At 46.3% G+C, this 18,775-nt stretch overlaps 1 protein-coding gene across 1 annotated transcript in view; it reads left to right on the forward strand.

Moving 5' to 3' along the window:
• Positions 1 to 18,519, forward strand: part of ITPKA (inositol-trisphosphate 3-kinase A) — a 37,228-nt gene extending 18,709 nt beyond the window's left edge. The window contains exons 3-8 of the mRNA XM_054161502.1: positions 5,172 to 5,268; positions 7,798 to 8,011; positions 10,509 to 10,713; positions 15,645 to 15,746; positions 17,084 to 17,155; positions 18,016 to 18,519. Coding sequence (XP_054017477.1) covers positions 5,172 to 5,268; positions 7,798 to 8,011; positions 10,509 to 10,713; positions 15,645 to 15,746; positions 17,084 to 17,155; positions 18,016 to 18,219 — 894 coding nt within the window. The 3' untranslated portion in view covers positions 18,220 to 18,519. The remainder of the gene's footprint in view (positions 1 to 5,171; positions 5,269 to 7,797; positions 8,012 to 10,508; positions 10,714 to 15,644; positions 15,747 to 17,083; positions 17,156 to 18,015) is intronic.
• The last annotated feature ends 256 nt before the right edge of the window (positions 18,520 to 18,775 follow it).

Raw genomic sequence — 18,775 nt, forward strand, 5'->3', positions numbered from 1 at the left:
TAATTTGTTCTTACTGAGCATAAAAATGTCTGCTGCTCCAGGATCTCACTCTGACCTAGTGAACTGCCTGCCTGTTTCACGTCTGCAGAGACAGCTACACTAAGCCTCTAGCTGAGAGTTCTCAAAACCAGAATCTCTCAGCAGGCAAATTCTGTGACTGTAACCAGAAAGATACCAGGTTGCTCAGCAACTCTCACTGTCTTTTAAAGTTTTGGGTTTGTTTTTAGTATAACATCACTCAAATCCCCAGATCTCTCTCCGAGATGAAACCATATGGTTGGCTGTCCCAGAGCTGCATTCCCTTGAACAAATGAAATTCCTAATAACCTTTGAAGCTGGCAGCTGTGAAGCTGCAGCTCTGGAAGACTTGCTGGTTTTGGGGGGGGAATTACACTGATAACAACTTGTCTTGATAGAATATTGTGATTTTCACAGAGCAGTACATTCTTTGTTGAAGTGTTTGTGTTTATTTCTTTTAATAGGCTGTAATTACAGTACTGTAGTTGCTGATTACATCGACAGAGGGAGAAGCATGTCTAATTACAGGGTAATTAAATGAGGCTAGTAATTGTCGTGGTCTGCTCAAAATGATTTCTTATGGAAGCTTTTTATGGTCATGGCAGGTAGTGGCTGCCTGGAGACAGATGAAATGAAGTTTTGTTTGTGCTAGGCTTAGTTCATTAAAACAATATGGTTAGAGGCTTTGGACCTACATTTCAGTTCTTTGTGCAGGTCCAGTACGTCAGTCAAAGGCAAATTCAAATGAAGTGACAGTACTGGTGACAGAACAAATCTGAACGATGATTTCATTTTCTAAATTGAATTAAGTAAAATGGCACAAAGAATTACAGAACCAAGCTAGCTTTCAAGCTGACTTACTTTAATAAACAAAGGTAATTGAAACAGTCCAGGATTTTGCAGATAAAATGGACTCCGTAGGGGTTTAAAAACATTCCACTGAGTGGACTATAAAAAGTTAAACTGAAACAAAGGTTAAAACTGTAAACCATACACAGAGTTTAGAAGGAACAAATATTAACAGGTATCAAATATTTGCAGGACTAGATCCTGCTACTTACTCACACCGACACTGATGACAGCTCCCTGAATAATCTCCTGGGCCTGATGAGGATTTGTTGTATCACTCAGAATAATATGGGTGCTGGTGTGTGACCCAGAGAGGAGGAAGGGAGAAGCAGGGCAGCAAGGTGAGCTGCTGGAGAATGACTCATGCTGTGCATAGATAAGCCATGACTGATACCCAGCTTAGTAATAAGAGCTTTGGGCCTGCTGGTGAAAGGCAGCTCCAGTGGATGGCCTGATGATGTTCCAGGTGTTACTTCAGTCAGTCTTGTTCTGGTTACTGTGTTCTAACAGGGGCCAGCACCCATGGCCCTCTCACATGCTTGCTCCCTGCCATCTGCTGGGATTGCCAGGCAAGGGTTTGCTTGGCGCATTTTGGGCACGTGGCTTTTACAGAATTATTACAAAACCCATGTAGTAACTTTCTGATAATTAAGAGTTTTCTTTCTGTACTCCTTGCAAGTCCCTGAGGAAGAATCTCGTTCCTTCTAGGAGTTGGTGAGACACTGAGTAGGCAGCGGCATCCAGCATTACAGATCAGATTTCAGCCCCCATGTCCCAGAGTGGTAGAATTTAGCCTACATGATGTAAAAACTTTAAGAGAACAGGAGATTATGATGACTGACAATTAAGTAATCTTTCTTAAAGCCTCTTAGGGGGGAAAAAAAGGAAAAGATTACAAAGAAATTTCTCACTAGCCTTTTGTTTCTTGCTGTCATAATAGCTTTCAGTAGGCTTGTGTAGGCTTTGAACTAGTGCACAAAAAAAGGCAACAGCATCTTGGATAAAGGAACTGCTGAAATTTTCCTGGAAAAAGACTCAAGGGTCATTGTTTACTGCAGTCTAGCTGAATTTCCATGAAAATTTACCAGCTCAGGCAAGAAACTAATCCTCTGCTCTGCTGCTGAGGGAAGAATGAACTTTTTAAGGGATCCTGTTGGTTTGTGCTGCACTCCACTGCTCTTTTATTCTGTAACTCACTGTAGTGTCAAGTGACATGCTAGGATGGTATACCCCTTGTCCTGAAATGGTGGGGAAAGCCTGGTGTTCCTAGGGATTAATTCTTGGGGACAGCGAGGCCTGCACCATTAACACTTTGAAATGGAAGAAATGCCTCCAGTTTTGTGGGTGTTCCTTGGCCAAGTGCTGCTGGTGTAATTGGGCAGGATCATCACACTGGTCCTTCTGCATGCTGGTAATGTATGCGGTTGTGCTCTTACCATGACAAAAGGCCTGGAGAAAGCTGTGCTCACAGGAGCCAGTGGCTCTCAATTGCTGCTCATCTTTGCTGTTTCTTAATGGACAGACTGATGGAAACAGTTACCTTTATCCAGGGTGGAACAGACTGGGAATACCTCATTTGGCCAGCATCCTGCCTGCATACACCAGTGCTTACACAGAGCGAGCTACTACCTCTGCTATGTGGATGTATGCTTCTCAGTGCTGTGCTTCTTGTTCAGAAGGGTAATTCAAAAGAGTAATCCAGATAACCCAGATCAGTGTTGGGTACCAAGCCACAGTCCTTTGTGTGCATTGTGGCTGCACTGTGGGACTTGGTTCTCCCATTCTCTTTCCCTGAATGTTTGTTTGCTTGCTACCAGGGACGCAGTTCTAGTGGCACAGCCCAGCATGTAGCAGACCAGTTGGCAGGAAACTTGCTTTTCCCCTCTTTAGCATCCCACACCTTTTATTGCTAAGGGAGATGCATCCAGTGTCAGTTACAGTTCACACTTAGTAACTTATGTGCTGAATCTAAGAATGTTAATACTTGCTGTGTTTGATTCTTGACCCATTTGGAATGGTTTCCTATTGGAAAACTCTGGAGTATATTGATTTTGAAACACATAAAAGGGTATCACTATAATCCTAATACAATCTGAGTTTTCCCTGAGTATATGTGAATAGTATCCACTGGCTGGGGATCTAGAAGAAATGAGGACTTGGGGAAACCCAGGCAGAGCAAAAGATCAAGGAAGACTGAGGAGGAGTAGTGTAAAAGAAACAGGGACTCAGGAAGGAATGGACTGCAACTAGATGGGCAGTGGTAGAAGCCCTCTTTGCCACTACACTGTAAGGCAGTGATTTGAAAAGCACATAATACCATTGCTAACAAAGAGGAAGAGATCTTGCTTTAGAAATAGAAGTGAGAAAGATTCCTCCTACAGCAGGCACACAAAGTTTTCATCTTCCCACTCACACCACTGCTCCAACAGCATGCAGCCCTGTTTGCATGCTGGCAATTTGCATCCTGGGCTGAGTGAACTGAGAGATTGGGAGCTGGGGTAGAACAAAGTGCAACTGCTGAACCCCTGCTGATGGCAGCATGGCCCAGGGGATGGGTCTGGAAGCACTTTGTGGCTCGAGCCTCACACTTTTTCCCTGTCTTGAAGGGGAAAAAGGTTTGTTGAAGATATTATTTAAAACACAAAAATAATTAAACATTATCAGTATCTGCTTATAGGATAGGTAGCTTAAACCTAGTCATCCAAGGCCGGCTGTAACCTGAGTAGCCAAAGTCCACTAGAGCTGCAGCTGAAGTTGGCCCTTGTCTCTCCTTCACACCCACAGTACAAATACGAGCTGCAGCTGCTTAGGGTAAGGTGGGAGGGAGGAGGTGGGAAAGCCACTGGAGTGTGATGTTGCACTGACAGTTGATGTGCATTGCTTGAAAATCTGTGCTTCTCATCTCTTCTAGGTATAGGAGTATGACAAGTCATTGGGAGACAGGATGCAGTTTGTTAGGAGTGGAGCTTTATGACGAGCATAGGGTCTTTATGGGAGACTTAGGGAGCAGTGCTGACTTCTGAGTAAGGGATGGGGAATAAGGAATGTTACCCTGAAAACTGGGCTAGATTCTTCAAAAACTGAGTCTTTGCTTGGAGTTACATTCAGAGGGGTCGTTTTAATTCAGAAGGATGTTTGCTTTCATGTGGTCTTCAAATAACTTAGGGCTGTGCCCCTCTGGAGTGGAAGCAGCAGAGTAGGCTAAGAGCTTCTGCTATCAGAACTCCTCCTGAGTGAAATCAATGCCCAGCACTGATTTTGGTGAATCCCAGTTAGGCCATTGATAAGTCTGCAAATGCAGCCCAATCCCCAGCTATACCTGATCTCAGCAACACCCCCTCAGCACTAAATAGTCATGCACAAGGATTGTGCAGCCTTGGTTTTGGTTTCCAGCAGGGTGTCATGTTGTAGGGAACAGAAGAAATGAGCCTGCTGTCCTTGTTTGTAAAGCACATTGGGATCCCATGGAGTGTAACATGAATGCCAGTGGGCTGTGGTTCTCTCTTACCCAGATTTCAGTTCCAGAGCACAAGACTTTCTCTTCTTTTTTTCCCCTTTCTGCCTTTGTGACAGAGCACTCAGCTGCTGTTTGTGAGCAGCTGTTTTATTTCCCTGCCTGCAGCAGTACTCGAACAGCTGCACTGTGCCACAACCAGAGGTGGCCAGGGCAGTACCCAGCTTTCTTAAAAAGTAACAAGGCTGGGAAAGAGGGGAGGGAGCAGAAAAATCCATAACCTTGAGTAGATTCTACTCCACGCTGTCAGTGGGTGCTGAGGGACCTGGGTGAGCTTTGTGTCTAACTAGAGATGCATTTTCCATGCATCTGTCATGGTGAGACTCGCCTCTTGCCTCGGAGAAAGCTGTTCACAAGGTGATGCTGAGGTTCCCTGGGAAAGGAAGTGTTGCTGGCAGTGGCAAGCAGCTTATGGTTATGTCTTGTGGAAACTTTAGTGTGCATAAGTGTGTGTTCAGCATCTGCTGTCTGCTTGCTGTGTGACTCAGACACAGGGAGGGTCAGGTGTCGCTACGAACAGGCCTGTGATGTGCAGTGTGACTTTGTCTTTTAGTCTCTCAGGCAGCTTTCTTGTGCATGGTAGGACATTGTATCTGAGTATTTGTCCATTGTTGTGTTTATGTGCATGTTTTTCCAGTGGTGATCATAGTGTCTGTTTTGTGGTTCCACCTTTGAACACTTGCAAATAAGTAAGGAACAGTTCAATGTGCACAAAGCTATGTGGCAGGTTTGTGGCATGTCAGGATTTCAGCTTTTACCCAGCATAATGTTTCTTTTCTTTGTGTTGCAGAAAAAGGCATGGCATACCATTAAAACCATGGTTAACTTGCCAGTCATCAGCCCCTTCAAGAAACGCTACTCATGGGTGCAGCTGGCTGGGCATACAGGTGAGAGAGTACCTTCAATGTGTTCGTCACTGGGGTGGGGGATAGCATCACCATGGAAAGGTTTTTCAATGTTACTCTATTTCCTTCCTTCAGGCAAAAAGGAAGCAGAGAGTATCACAAATCTGGGAACTAGAACCTCTTTTTTGTGGTGAATACAGAAGGTGGAGTGATATACCTGAATAAAGAGATAAGCAGGGAACCAATGGTCAGACTCTGGGGAAGGACCAGACTCCCAAAGCATCCTTGTGAAGTGGTAGATATAAAATGTGTGTTAGAGGGAAACAAGAGGGACTGATGATTTGAAGTTCCATCTGTGCTTCTAGTTGTGATATGAGATCATCTTTCTTGAGTAGCCACTAAGTTAGTTCCCTAGTGGCTTCAAAGGATTACTGTCTGTGCCTGATGTGCCTCAGCCCTGGCAAGGACAGTGCTTCTGATCCCAACCCCAAACACCTCAGCTGAACTTAAGCCCTTGGGTGGAAAACAAATGTGGTGGAAATTTACCTTTTGTGTCCCAGATGTTTGCATTGACAATCTGTCACTGTTCACTGTATGAGCAGCTCAGGTGGCTGGATCTAGTTTTGTGTCTGTAGAAGCTGGAAATATGCTTCTGATGTAGGATTTGTTTTGTTGGTAAGGCAAAAAAACCCTCAACCAAACCAGCAAAGAGAAGTCTCTGGGTTTGCTTCTCTCAATGCTTCATTTAATTCCTATGCAGCCCTTGTTCTTAAAGTGCCAGTGTGGGGTTTATTGGTACACATGTGGGCAGGCACACCTACGCTGCATCATGTTTTAATGCAGTACCTGAACCACCTCTTTATATGCTAATGCACTAACATGGTGCACTTCAAAGCCGTGCAGAGGAATGTATTTAGTCCTAGGAGTGGAGTAACTGTTTTGCACAGTGGTGTTGGTGGGGCTGGCCTGTATTGCTCAGAGTGCCAAGATGACCTGGTCTTACTGTAGTTCTTATCAGAGCATTGGTGGGGTTGGCTTGATCTGTGTGGAGTGATACTCTGCTTCTGTAATTATAGCCTTTCTGGAGGCTTGTGTAGTAGGGTATAAAAGGAAGGTTAAGAGTCTACTAGAAGCTGATTAGGAGAGATACAGCTCCAGTTTGCTATAGATAGTTTTCTGTGGTTGCATTCAGTCCATCCTTTTTGCAGCTGTTTGCTCTGATATGACTAGTTCTTTCTGGACTAAAAGCTAGGCCATTTGCCACCCTTGCCCTTGTGCTGAAGCAGTGCCAGTTCCAGGATTTGTCAGAGAAGAACCAGTTTGCATTGGCCAAAGGATCCTGCTGTGATAAAAGTTGAGCATTAGCCCCAGGATTAATGAGGTTCCTCCTTTGGCACCTATTTAACGTTGTATATAACATTTACTCTTAAAGGGTGCATCTGAATGAAGTGTGTTCTCTCCTCAGATGCTACTGGCAGGTTGCAGGACAGGAGAGCACCTGGACAGGAGACTCCAGGCAGCTGGAATCTAATTATTGCCAATTTTGGCCTGCAGCCCTGTCACTGCAGACTGTCATTAGTCCTGGGTGATGCTGAGGCTCAGGGTTGTAAAGAACTAAGTGGACTACAGGCTGCACCTGCGGATTAGCAGCACCCTGGAGAAATGGCAAGACCTGGAGGTGCAGGCATGTCCAGTCAGAGCGTGTCTGTGTGTGTGGAAAGGGCAGTGCTTGGCATCTGGCCCATGGGTGGCTGTTCAAGCATCACTGGTTTGACCGTGCCACCTCACCATGTACAGACCTGCAGGTGTAGCCCATGTGGGGATTAAGGACAAAGCCAGCAGTGGCAGTGCTAAGGCAGCTTTAAAACAGTCTGTCAGGGGATTAATGAATTCTGGCTCGTGGCTCCTTCCTGTGCGTTTCAGTAACTATAGTAGCATTTACTATCCTAACAAAGAGTTTAGCATGGAAAAAAGCCTGTTGGATGGCCTGGGGCAGCTGAACTCCTTAAAGCTATGAATTCTGACATGGGAATGTATCCAGATGGACTTTCACTGCTGATGGCTGTGTTTGTCCTGGGTGTTCTGTCCTCTTTTTTAAATCTTTCCTGTTCTGGGGCAATCTTTCACTGGTGCCATGAGGCTGAGCTAGTTGAAGCTGGATGTCAGCTCGTGATAGGACTAGTGGGGACAGGTTGGACTCGATCATCTTTGAGGTCTCTTCCAACCTTGGTGATACTGTAACAGAGCAAAATTGGAGGTGGGTAGATTCAGATTGAATGTTAGGAAGATGTTCTTCCCCATGAGGGTGGTGAGACACTGGAGCAGGTTGCCCAGGAAGGTGGTAGAAGCCTCATCCCTGGGTGTTTTTAAGGCCAGGCTGGATGGGATGCTGGGCAACCTGATGTAGTGTGAGGTGTCCCTGCCCATGGCAGGGGGGTTGGAACTAGATGATCCTGAGGTCCCTTCCAACCCTGACAATTCCATGATTAACTGGAGTGGTAGGGGGGAAGGTGTTTCGCTTTTTTTGTGGGTTGGTCTTGTCAGACAGATGTGTTTGATTTTGTATTTCAGGGAGTTTCAAGGCAGCTGACAGTGGAAAGATCCTGAAGCGGCTCTCGGAGAACGAGAAGGAGTGCTTTGAGCGCTTGATGCAGGACCCGCTGCGCGCCTGCGTCCCTCGCTTCCACGGCGTGGTGGAGAGGGATGGCGAGAGCTACATCCAGCTGGATGATCTGCTTACTGATTTTGAAGGGCCCTCTGTGATGGACTGCAAGATGGGGATCAGGTGGGGTGCACAAAAGACTAAGTGCTTTCTAACCTAAGTGCATCTGAAGGAAGCGGGGGATGCCCAGGGAGGTGGCTGGGGCCCTATCCCTGGAGATATTCAAGGTGAGGCTTGACATGGCTCTGGGCAGCCCAATCTAGTTGAGGATGTCCCTGCTGACTGCAAAGGGGGTTGGACTAGATGACTTTTGGAGGTTCCTTCCAACCCCAGACCATTCTGATGAGGAGAGGATGAGGGAGCTGGGGTTGTTTAGCCTGGAGAAGAGGAGGCTCAGGGGAGACCTTATTGTTCTCTACAGCTTCCTGAAGGGAGATTGTAGCCAGGTGGGGGTCGGTCTCTTCTCCCAGGCAACCAGCACCAGAACAAGAAGACACAGTCTGAAGCTGTGCCAGCTGTGTTTAGGCTTAAGGTGAGGAGAAAGTTCTTCACAGAGAGTAATTTGCCATTGGAGAGTGCTGCCCAGGGAGGTGGTGGTGTCACCGTCCCTGGAGGTGTTTGAAAAAGGATTGGATGTGGCACTTGGAGCCATGGTTTAGTTGTCATGAGGTGTTAGGTATTAGGTAATAGATTGGCCTTGATGATCTCTGAGGTCTTTTCCAACCTGGTTGATTGTGTGATTCCATGATGTGGTCACACGCTGTGGAGTATTTAGGTAACATTTTCAGAGCTTTGGTTTTCAGCTCAGACAACCTGCTGTTGGCTTGGCAATCACCTTGGGCAGCCTGAGGGAATGTGTTCCACTGTTGCTTGATTGTACATAGATTCTGGAAACTGACTGATGCAGAATTGTTTTTGAGGCTATAAATCAAGAGATTTTTTCAGGACTGATTTTAGACAAAGTTTCTCTACAGTGGCCTGAAAATACCTGGGGGGAAAAAAAAGAAGTACATGATTCATTCGCAGCCAGTTCATGTAATCTTTGTGTATGCTGTGATTCAGAAAACCCCACAAAGAGTAAAATTATCAGCTCCAAATGTGTGTGACTGAATAGCAGCCTGAAAGCCCATTTCCAGTGCTTGAATGAGTCTTCACTGGTATTGATCTGTCCTGTAAAGAAAAGATTTGACCATCTGCCCAGAACTGGCCTGTGTTTTCCCCTACTCTGACATCTCCATGATGCTGTCACCTTTGCTTTCCAGATTCTCACTTTCTTTCCCTTTTGTTGTCTGTGATTAAGAGGAAAACCTCAAAAATGTTATCTAGGCATAACAGATAGAGAAGGAATCTGTTGAGAGCCTGGAGTAACAGTTCAGAGAGAGGTATGAGCTGTTGTGGTAATCTTTTGACTGCCAGCTCAGATGCTGAAGTTGTTGTTGTAAATGAGTTGTTGCTCAACTTACAGGAGTGCAGACAGGCCTTTAAATTGATGCAAAATCTTAAATGAATTGTCAGCTGAATCAGAGTAGAAATCATAGAATCACAGAATGGCTTAGGTTGGAAAGGGACCTTAGAGATCAGCTACTGCAACCTCTCCACAGTGGGCAGGGACAGCTCTCAACTAGACTGGGCTGCACAAGGCCTCGTCCAGCCTGGCCTTGAACACTCCCAGGGAGGAGGCATTCACAACCTGTTCCAGAGTCCCACCACCCTCATCCTGAAGAACTCCTTAAGATCCAGCCTATACCAACTCTTCCTCATCATAAAACCATTCCCCTTGTCCTATTGCTAGACACCCTTATGAAAAGTCCCTCTGTAGGATCCTGTGTTGCATGCCTAGAAGAAAGAGAAGGACTTGCAGCAGTATGTATTTTATTCAAAGTAGGTGGCATTTTGGTAATGCATCTCCTAAATACCAGCTGTGATGAAATAAAAGCATGCTCCAGGCACCTGACAAACTGCAAGCTTTAGGATTCAAGTGCAATGCAGATCTGAATGGTGCCTTTCTAATGGTTACCACCTGAGGGGGTTGAGTGAGAACAGCAAAATGTGCGAGGTTGGTCACCCTTCACCTTCCTGCTCTTAGTCACCTCTTCTGGTCTGGAACTACTCAGATAATCTGCTTTACTTTCCACTTTTTACTGTATCAAAAGTGGTTCTGTCTTTCACTGTGAAGCACGAAGTAAAACCATAATTGCTTCCTGAGGCCTAAAAATATCATGAGTGATATCAAGGAGAGAGAGGAAAGTAAGACTGCAGCAGTCCTATTTGCTTTTGATTCCAATGTCAGTGATCTCTCCTGAAAACCCAGTTCTGTTTCATGGCACAGCAGGAATTCAGCTTTCTCCTGTCCTGTAAGCAGGATGTTACAATGTCAGGTAAGAGTGAGCAAAGGTATAGTTGGAACGGGAGGTGAACAACACGACCGCTGGTGTGTGCCGCTGTTTCACGGAGTCTTCCTGCGCAGTCATTAGTCTGTTCTTTAGTTCCCCTCTAAGCAGACTGGGGCAATCACAGCACTTACTTTCCTGAGTGAAATTTCTTGAGGCTGGTTTAGAAATTGTAAGAAGAAATGGTTTTGGAGCCCTGATGGTTTTGTTGGGATGTGATGTTTTTGCAGGACGTACCTGGAAGAAGAGTTGGCTAAGGCCCGGGAGAAACCAAAGCTGCGTAAGGACATGTACAAGAAAATGATTGAGGTGGATCCTCTTGCTCCCACAGCTGAAGAGAACGCCCAGCATGCTGTCACCAAACCCCGATACATGCAGTGGAGGGAAACCATCAGCTCCAGCGCCAACCTGGGCTTCAGGATTGAGGGGATTAAGGTAACAGATTTACTTCTGTCTATTCTTGGAGACAGAAGGTGGTTGGATTTGTTGATGAAGCAAAAAGCTAGCGTGCATCAGTAGCCAGCTTTTCCAAAGGACTCTGTGAAAATGTTCAAGTGCAACCACAGAGTTCAGGGTGTTGTGTTTTTAAAGCCTCTCTTGTAATTATAACAGAGTAATGGCAGTGAAGTCGAGCATCAGATGCACATCAGCTGTACTTGGCTCAACCAGAGAGGCATTGCTGGAAGGACTCAAGCACGTACACAGTGTAGGTAGAATGAGACTGAGGCTGTTGTAGGGAAGGCTTCAGAAGTTAAGAACTAACTGCCTCTCCCTGTGCAATTACTTTTTTGTCCAGGAAGTGTTCATGTTTAGTCCACATGAATGACAGTAAAGTGCTCTTGTTCCAGGTATGTTTATTTGCAAAGTGTGTTAAAAGCATTAGCTTAGATATCCTTGGAATCAAGGAAACCCCTCTTCCTTTAAGTACATGACAATATCTAGTATGGAGCTGGAATAAAGCCAACACAACCAAAAAGAAGATTTTTCTATCAACAGAATATATTTGCTGCTCTTAATGGATAAGTTTGTGCCCCTGTACCATTCCTAGGGTACTGCCTTACAGCCACGAAAGCACCTTGGCAATTTTCTTTCCTACCTATTAATTCCTTATATTTGTTGATCCCACTGGCAATGTCAGATACCTGCTCAAAAGGCCAGTGGAACATACTCTTAGTTTCAGCCACCTGCTACTTGAACACTTGCTGGAATCAGAAGCGTGCTTTCTGTTTGCAGAGGCCTCTCACAGCTGGCATTAAACCAGTTTGCCTGGGCTTAGATAGTGGTGTGGCGCTGTGCACAGAGCATGGTGATGGATGTCTGCACCCTGGTGCTTTTTATCTGAAGCCCATCACGGGACAGCTATGAAGAAGATAGCATGGATTGCCCCTTGGGATTTCGGAATGTTCCTGGAGCATATGCCTTTAATTCAGGTGTGGTGGGAGTTGTCAGTTACAATCTCGATTAGTTTTGCTTCATTTTGTAGTTCAAGCACATAGGAAGAAGAGAGGGATAGAAGAGGGTGATGCTGATGAGGCTCTTTGTACACTCCTTTCTTCTGTGCTTCCCTGTGTTGTCTTCTCCCTTCCTCATTCACAGATTCTCCTGCTGTGATACAGGAACTAGGGCTTCCAGATCATGCTGTGCTGGCCCCCTGTATGCTGTGCCACCCACTCCTGACTGTTAGACACAGGCATCCTCATGCAGGGAACCGTCTTGGTGATAGATGGTCTGGCTCCAGTCCAGCCAAGACACTCCTTGTTTCACCCTTTAGCCATCTAGTGATGTTATCAAAATACATGTTTTGTTTCTGCATTTGGTCTTTGGATGCCAAGTGTAGTGGAATCAGAAACCCAGATATCTTGAGACCTTTTATGTATGATCTTGGAAAGATGGGCAGAACTGTGCTGAATCCTGGAGTGTCTGAGTTAAGGGAGCGCAGAGTGGGACTCCTTGTGATTTGGTTGGTTATGAGAGGGGTAGGAGTAGTTATGGCACATAGACTGCCTGACCTTTGCCTCTGCTGAGACAATGTTGTAACTGTGCAAAATGGGACACATGTAGTCCTTGATTAAGCACAGGAAACACTTTGGAATACTGCAGTACATCACCCTTTCCTGTGTCTCCCTGTGCTGTTAGGAGGGATGTGGATATCAGTCTCACTTTTTTAACATGGAGAAATGGTGACAGGGAGCAGGCTGTCTAAGCAGTACAGCCAGTCAGGTCCCCCTGCACCGTTTCACTGGAGCTGAACTGTACATCCAGTTCTATTATTTGCAGCAAAGCAAAGCCAGGCTGCGGGGATCCCCATTTTGAGAGGAGAGCCAGTGAGGATTGGTGGTGCCAGCTAGTGGTTAATGAGATCACACTATGACAGTATCACTAAGGTTGGAAGAGACCTCGAGGATCATTGAGTCCAACCTGTCACCACAGACCTCATGACGAGACCATGGCTTCAAGTGCCACGTCCAATCCCCTCTTGAACACCTCCAGGGACGGTGACTCCACCACCTCCCTGGGCAGCACATTCCAATGGCTAATGACTCGCTTGGTGAAGAACTTTCTCCTCACATCGAGTCTAAACCTCCCCTGGCACAGCTTGAGACTGTGTCCTCTTGTTCTGGTGCTGGTTGCCTGGGAGAAGAGACCAACCCCTTCCTGGCTACAACCACCTTTCAGGTAGTTGTAGAGGGCAATGAGGTCACCCCTGAGCCTCCTCTTCTCCAGGCTAAACAATCCCAGCTCCCTCAGCCTCTCCTCATAGGGCTGTGCTCAAGGCCTCTCCCCAGCCTCGTTGCCCTTCTCTGGACACATTCAAGTGTCTCAATGTCCTCCTTAAACTGAGGGGCCCAGAACTGGACACAGGACTCAAGGTGTGGCCTAACCAATGCAGAGTCCAGGGGCACAATGACTTCCCTGCTCCTGCTGGCCACACTATTCCTAATGCAGGCCAGGATGCCATTTGCCCTCTTGGCCACCTGGGCACACTGCTGGCTCGTGTTTAGGTGGTTGTCAATCAGCACCCCCAGGTCCCTCTCTGTTTGGCAGCTCTCCAGCCACTCTGACCCCAGCCTGTAGCTCTGCATGGGGTTGCCGTGGCCAAAGAGATAAAGGGGTTGTGCTCCCCGAGGGACTGGTAACTCTGGGACTGAGCTGAGCAGGTATGTTGAGATTGGCCATTCAGAGATACTCCTGCCCTGTGGCTGCTGGAGTAAGAAAGTGCAAAGACAATGAAGTCCTAGAAGCCCTTCTGTGAAGTGGTTACTAGTCAATGAGATCTGAGTCAGCATAAGCACTCCTCCATCACTTTTTCTCTTTAGGTTGGTCCACTTCTTTCTCTTGCCTTACTTCCATATCTCTGAAATTGAGTTGGATTAATTTATGAGATTTAGCACTCTTCCTCATCAAAAATAATTCAAACTGAGTTTTCTGGCAGCTGGCACCTGCCAGATTCAGAATGCAGGTTTTCTCTCTGGAAGGGGCTGTCTGAAGGCTAGGCAGCACAAACATCATCTCTACAACACTAAGCTAATGGCTTTGCAGAGCAGAGTTGTGTGGGGCTGAGAATGGGAAGTTCCAAATCTGTGCAGTTCAGGAAGTCACTTTTCTCTTTGGTATCATTCCTCTAGATGTAGATCAGGGATAGCCATGTTCCCAGAGGAGCATCAGATTTGATTCTTACATCTTTATGAATCCATTTAGTTTGCAACCTAACCCAGAGCCCTTTCAGGGAAGTCTGCAGAGGAATCTGAGCCAGACTACACAGATTAAGATAGGTTAGCAGTGTTTTATGGAGCACCAAACCTGCTCTCCTGTTAGCCATGTCCCTGTAACATCTAAGGAGAAGTGGTGCAAGTGGCCCAGTCACTGTGCTGTGCAACTGCTCTCCTGCACAGGAATGTGTGTGGAGGCCTTGACAAAGGTGTGACTTCAAGGGGTGTCACTGTGAGGGCTTGGTACAGAACAGGAGGGAGGATGCCACTCAAGCTCCACAGGTTCACAGCAAATAAAGACAGGCAGCAGTTAAGTTTTCTGCCAACCACCACAAAGGAACAAAATCGTGACAATGTTCCTAAACGACAGGGGAGCAAGCAGCTAGTCTGTGCAGAGAAAAAGGATGGAAAAGGAACACACAGCAGCTGTTCCAGACTTGGCTCTGGAATTTGAGGTGCAGGGAAATTTGTTTTGTTTTTCCAAACAACCTTACTCCAGTGAAGAGGTGCAAGGCATCGGACTAAGTTCCAAATGTCTGCGTGCCGTGGAGCGTTATCGTACATCAGATCAGATGGCTCCTAACTTCACTGCCTACCTGCTGAACTTCTCTTGCATAACTTGCACATCTCATCAGGCTGACATGCCACACTTGTATCTGGCCCACAGCCTTGGAATAAAATTCTGTTTATTCTACTGCTAGCAAGTCTGGTAGGTGGGAGGCTGCTCTGCAGGGCTTTGCCGTTCAGGCAGTTCATTCTTTTGCATGGTAAGCCTAGAAACCATTGGATTTGTGTATATACTTGGAGCAGAGTTCTGCTGTGGAGTGTCACCAGTAGTGTGTCTCCAGTGTGAAACTGCAGCTGAATTTCCCCAGTTTGGGTGCAATGACTTTCTGCATGTAGGAGGGAACACGTTTTGATGACCTGTTGATTTACTCTGGGATGGAAATGAATGATTTCATGGGACTGATGCAATGGAGAGGGATGCGTCGCCTGTTTTTCTTGGGATTTATTTCACTCTTTTTATTATCTTCCTTATTATATAATTTAAAAAAAAAAAACAACCTACTATTTCAGCTAGTAAACTGTTCTGATCTCAGCCCAGGACTTTTACTTGTGTTCAGTTCTCCTTTCCATCCCACCAGGGCAGGGAGGAGTGAGCGAGCGGCTGTGTGGTGCTTAGTTGCCAGCTGAGGTTAAACCATGATATTTTCCCCTTGACAGGCAAACAAACCAAGAGGGCCATGGTAACATTTGGTTGGGGGATGGCCCTTTACACTCCCAGCCAGGGTTTGAATACACAAAACTAGACGAGAGGACCATCAAAGAGGTCAGTGTGGTTTGCCCCACTGAACCTTGCGCTACCAGCAGTGCTGTGAGAGAGCCCTCCTGCAAGCTGGCAAGATCATGAGGGCTGATGTTTGTTTTTTCTCTGGCTGCACTCTATGGGAAATGATGTGTCCCTTAAAGTTATTCAATCAGCTTTTGTATCTTCTCCACTTTTTGCTTGCTTTTTCTGCTGTCTCCCTGCTCAGCTGACCCACTTTCATCTGGCTAGCAAGAGCTGAGCAGGTGGTGGTTCAAGAGGATTGCCTGATGAGGGGAGTGATGTGTGTGTGGTATAAATAGTCTTTGTCTTTGTGTGTTTTGGTGCAGAAGGCAGATGGGACGTGCAACACAAACTTCAAAACTACAAAGACACAGGAGCAAGTTCTACAGGTTTTTGTGGAGTTCATTGAGGGCAACACAACTATTCTGGTGAGTGTGAGCTCTTCAGGTTCAATGATCTTTGACCTGAGGAACTTGTTTCAGGACCATGCTTTCTCTGGTACCAGACAAATTAATTCAACTACCAAGTAAGATAATGCTTTTGACTCCTAGTCCCTCTCAGCAGATGGAGTGGACATGAAGACTTGGTGGGCTGTGAGCAGTGGTTGGCTGAGCCCAGGTCTGTTAGCTCTTGCCATGAGTTCATCCTAAGTACCTCATGCTAGCAAAATGTGAGTCAGGCTAACTTATGGCTTGCCATCAGCTTCGACCATGGGTGTTAGATGCATCAGAGGGGTGGTGATGTCTAAGCAAGGACTGTGTTGGCAGGAAAACTTGAGATATGGGAATTTGTTCTGGAGAGGATAAAACCAGAGCATGGGGGCAGGAAGTGAGATTGGTGGCTGGCTGTACTCCGAAGTGTGAGACTCGCCTCGAAGAGAAACTCCTGCGTGCTGTTTCATGGGTAGTGCAGCAGGCATGTGGTAGATGGCATCACACATCTCTCTGGAACTTCAGAGGATGCCATGGTGTTTGCTGCAGTGTGGAAGCCATGAGGAAGGCAGATTAGCCCTCCAGGAGGAGTGTTCTTGGTAGTGTAGGGCAGCATGAAAAATGTAGTTTAGAGCTTTATGCACTAGGCCTGGATTTTTTGTTTTGGTTCTAAATGGTTTTATTCTCCACCCCACATGCTTGGAGCTCCTTGTCCCCTCTAACACAACTTAATTCTCTTTTCACTGTGGAGAACTGAAAGATTTGTAATTGCTTGAAACATCTGTCTTTACTAAAAAAAAAAAAAGGGGGGGGTGGGGGGAGAGTGTGGAAATGTCTCACCTCATCCAAAGGAAGGCAAGTAATATGCTGGTGGTAACACATGCAGCAGAGGGACTCCAGTCTGTTCACTCACTGTGAATCATGGAACGGTAGGGCTTGGAAGGGACTTCTGGAGGTTGTCTATTCCACCCCCCTTGCTAACACAAGTACACCTAGATCAGCTTGCACAGGAATGTGTCCAGGCAGGTTTGGAATCTGACCAGGGAAGGAGACATCCACAGCCTCTCTGAGCAGCCTGTTCCAGTGCTCCAGCACCGTCCAAGTAAAGAAGTGTTTCCTTAAGTGCAAGTGAAACCTCTTGTGGTTTTAGCTCATGAAAGCTTGCTGGAGCCTGTTTTCAGATTGACTTTCAAAGGATGAACCTATTGTTTTGAGGGACCTTTAGCCTAAAATTAACGTGTTCTCTTTACCACACTGCCTCCTGTAAACAGAGTATCTTTGTTTGTTCTTGCCTGGAGTGTTTTTGAGTTGTTGTTTTTCCCCTCTTCCTCCAGAACAAATACCTGAAGCGTCTGCAGGAAATTCATATCATTCTTCAGTCCTCAGACTTCTTCAAGCGACATGAGGTGAGTGTAATGCTGTGGGGGAGGTGCACTGTGGCTTTGTTGGGTCATTGGGAGGTAGTTCAGAGTAGCCTCCTGTAATAGCAGACAGGAGTTTGTAGTAGAACTAATCTGTTAACAGCACAGATGCCAAAAAGCCTCCATAATGATGGCACAGAACATTAAACCAGTCTGAGGAATAATAAATCCTCCTATCCTTACAGCATCCCAACACTTGGAGCTCTGGGCCACTGCAGGGAATGGTTTATGAGTAGCAGTCTCCTGTGGCTTCTCTAATCTTGGTGTGTTCCAATGGGAATCTCTACAGGAAGCTTGCATTTGGTACCCTAGCATTCAGCTGTCATTTGGCAGTTAAGGCTCTGTTAGTGATGCTGGATTTACATTGAAGCACTGTATGGTTCTGCTCCTTGTGTGCTTAGCTGTGGAGAGGGCATCCTCAGCATTGCAAGTTCTGCTTGTTACTGCTCACAGTTTTGAGGTCAGACATTTACCTTGTTGATTTCCTCTTGTCAACCATTTCCTCCTTGTTATCCAGGGGTCATAGCCTTTCTTTGGAAGTAGTTCCTGGCTTTTGCTGAATTGCTCACATTGAGACCTGCTGCCAGATGAGCTGGGGAATTTTTTTCTTCCTGTTGTCTAGCGGGTCCCTTTTCCCATCTGTGTGCCCATTTATATGTTGCTGATCGATATGCTTATGCAGATGGGGCATGTAAATTGGCAATGTAGAAGTAAGTGCAGCCCAAAATCTATTGGGTCACAGGTGAGAAGGTTACCTGAGGAGGCCAGCTTAGTGGGAAGGGTTAAGTAATGGTGGGAGAGCTAAGGATGTGTTTTTAACCACGTTGTTTCAATCTGTCTTCCAGGTTGTTGGAAGCTCACTACTCTTTGTACACGATGGCACTGGGAATGCCAATGTGTGGCTGATCGATTTTGGAAAGACCACCCTTCTCCCTGATGGGCAGACACTGGATCACAGGATCCCCTGGCAAGAAGGCAACAGGGAGGATGGGTACTTGCTGGGCTTGGACAATTTGATCAGCATCTTGGAAAGCATCACTGAAAGATGAGTTGAGAACAGCATAAAACTTCTCTGTAACTTTCTGCTCTACTGGGATCGCTCAGTTGGAAGGAAACCTTTAACTCCCTCCAGACTCCTGAGGTCATCAGAGCAGAGGGAGCTGCATCCAGAACTCAGCACTTAGTGAACAAAATGACTTTGCATTGGCCCTCTCTGAACTTCAGTAACTCCAGATTGGTCTGTATTGTGCCAGCCTAACTTCAGACCGGTTCTCAGAGAACGAAGATCTCCATACTCAGGAATCACACCAGCATGAGTGAAGAGGTCTGTGTAGTAAACCAGAATGATTCCGGCAGACAGATGGGACTCCAGTTTACCTCCGAGTGAGCCAGAGCAAGTGCTTAAGGATTCAGGGTAGGAATAACAATTTTTCAGGGAATTGCATAATTTTGTGACCCCCTTTCTCTCACACACATGCAATTGCAAGTCTCCTTGCTCCCTTGTACACTATAGGTTGGACCAATAACTTCTGCTGCATTGTGTTACAGTGCGCACAAGGTGGAAATGGGTGATAAGCACAGGGAGGCAGCAGTTTGTGGTGGCTG

The sequence above is a fragment of the Dryobates pubescens genome, chromosome 5 (genome assembly GCF_014839835.1).
Source record: "Dryobates pubescens isolate bDryPub1 chromosome 5, bDryPub1.pri, whole genome shotgun sequence".
Lineage (NCBI taxonomy): Eukaryota > Metazoa > Chordata > Aves > Piciformes > Picidae > Dryobates > Dryobates pubescens.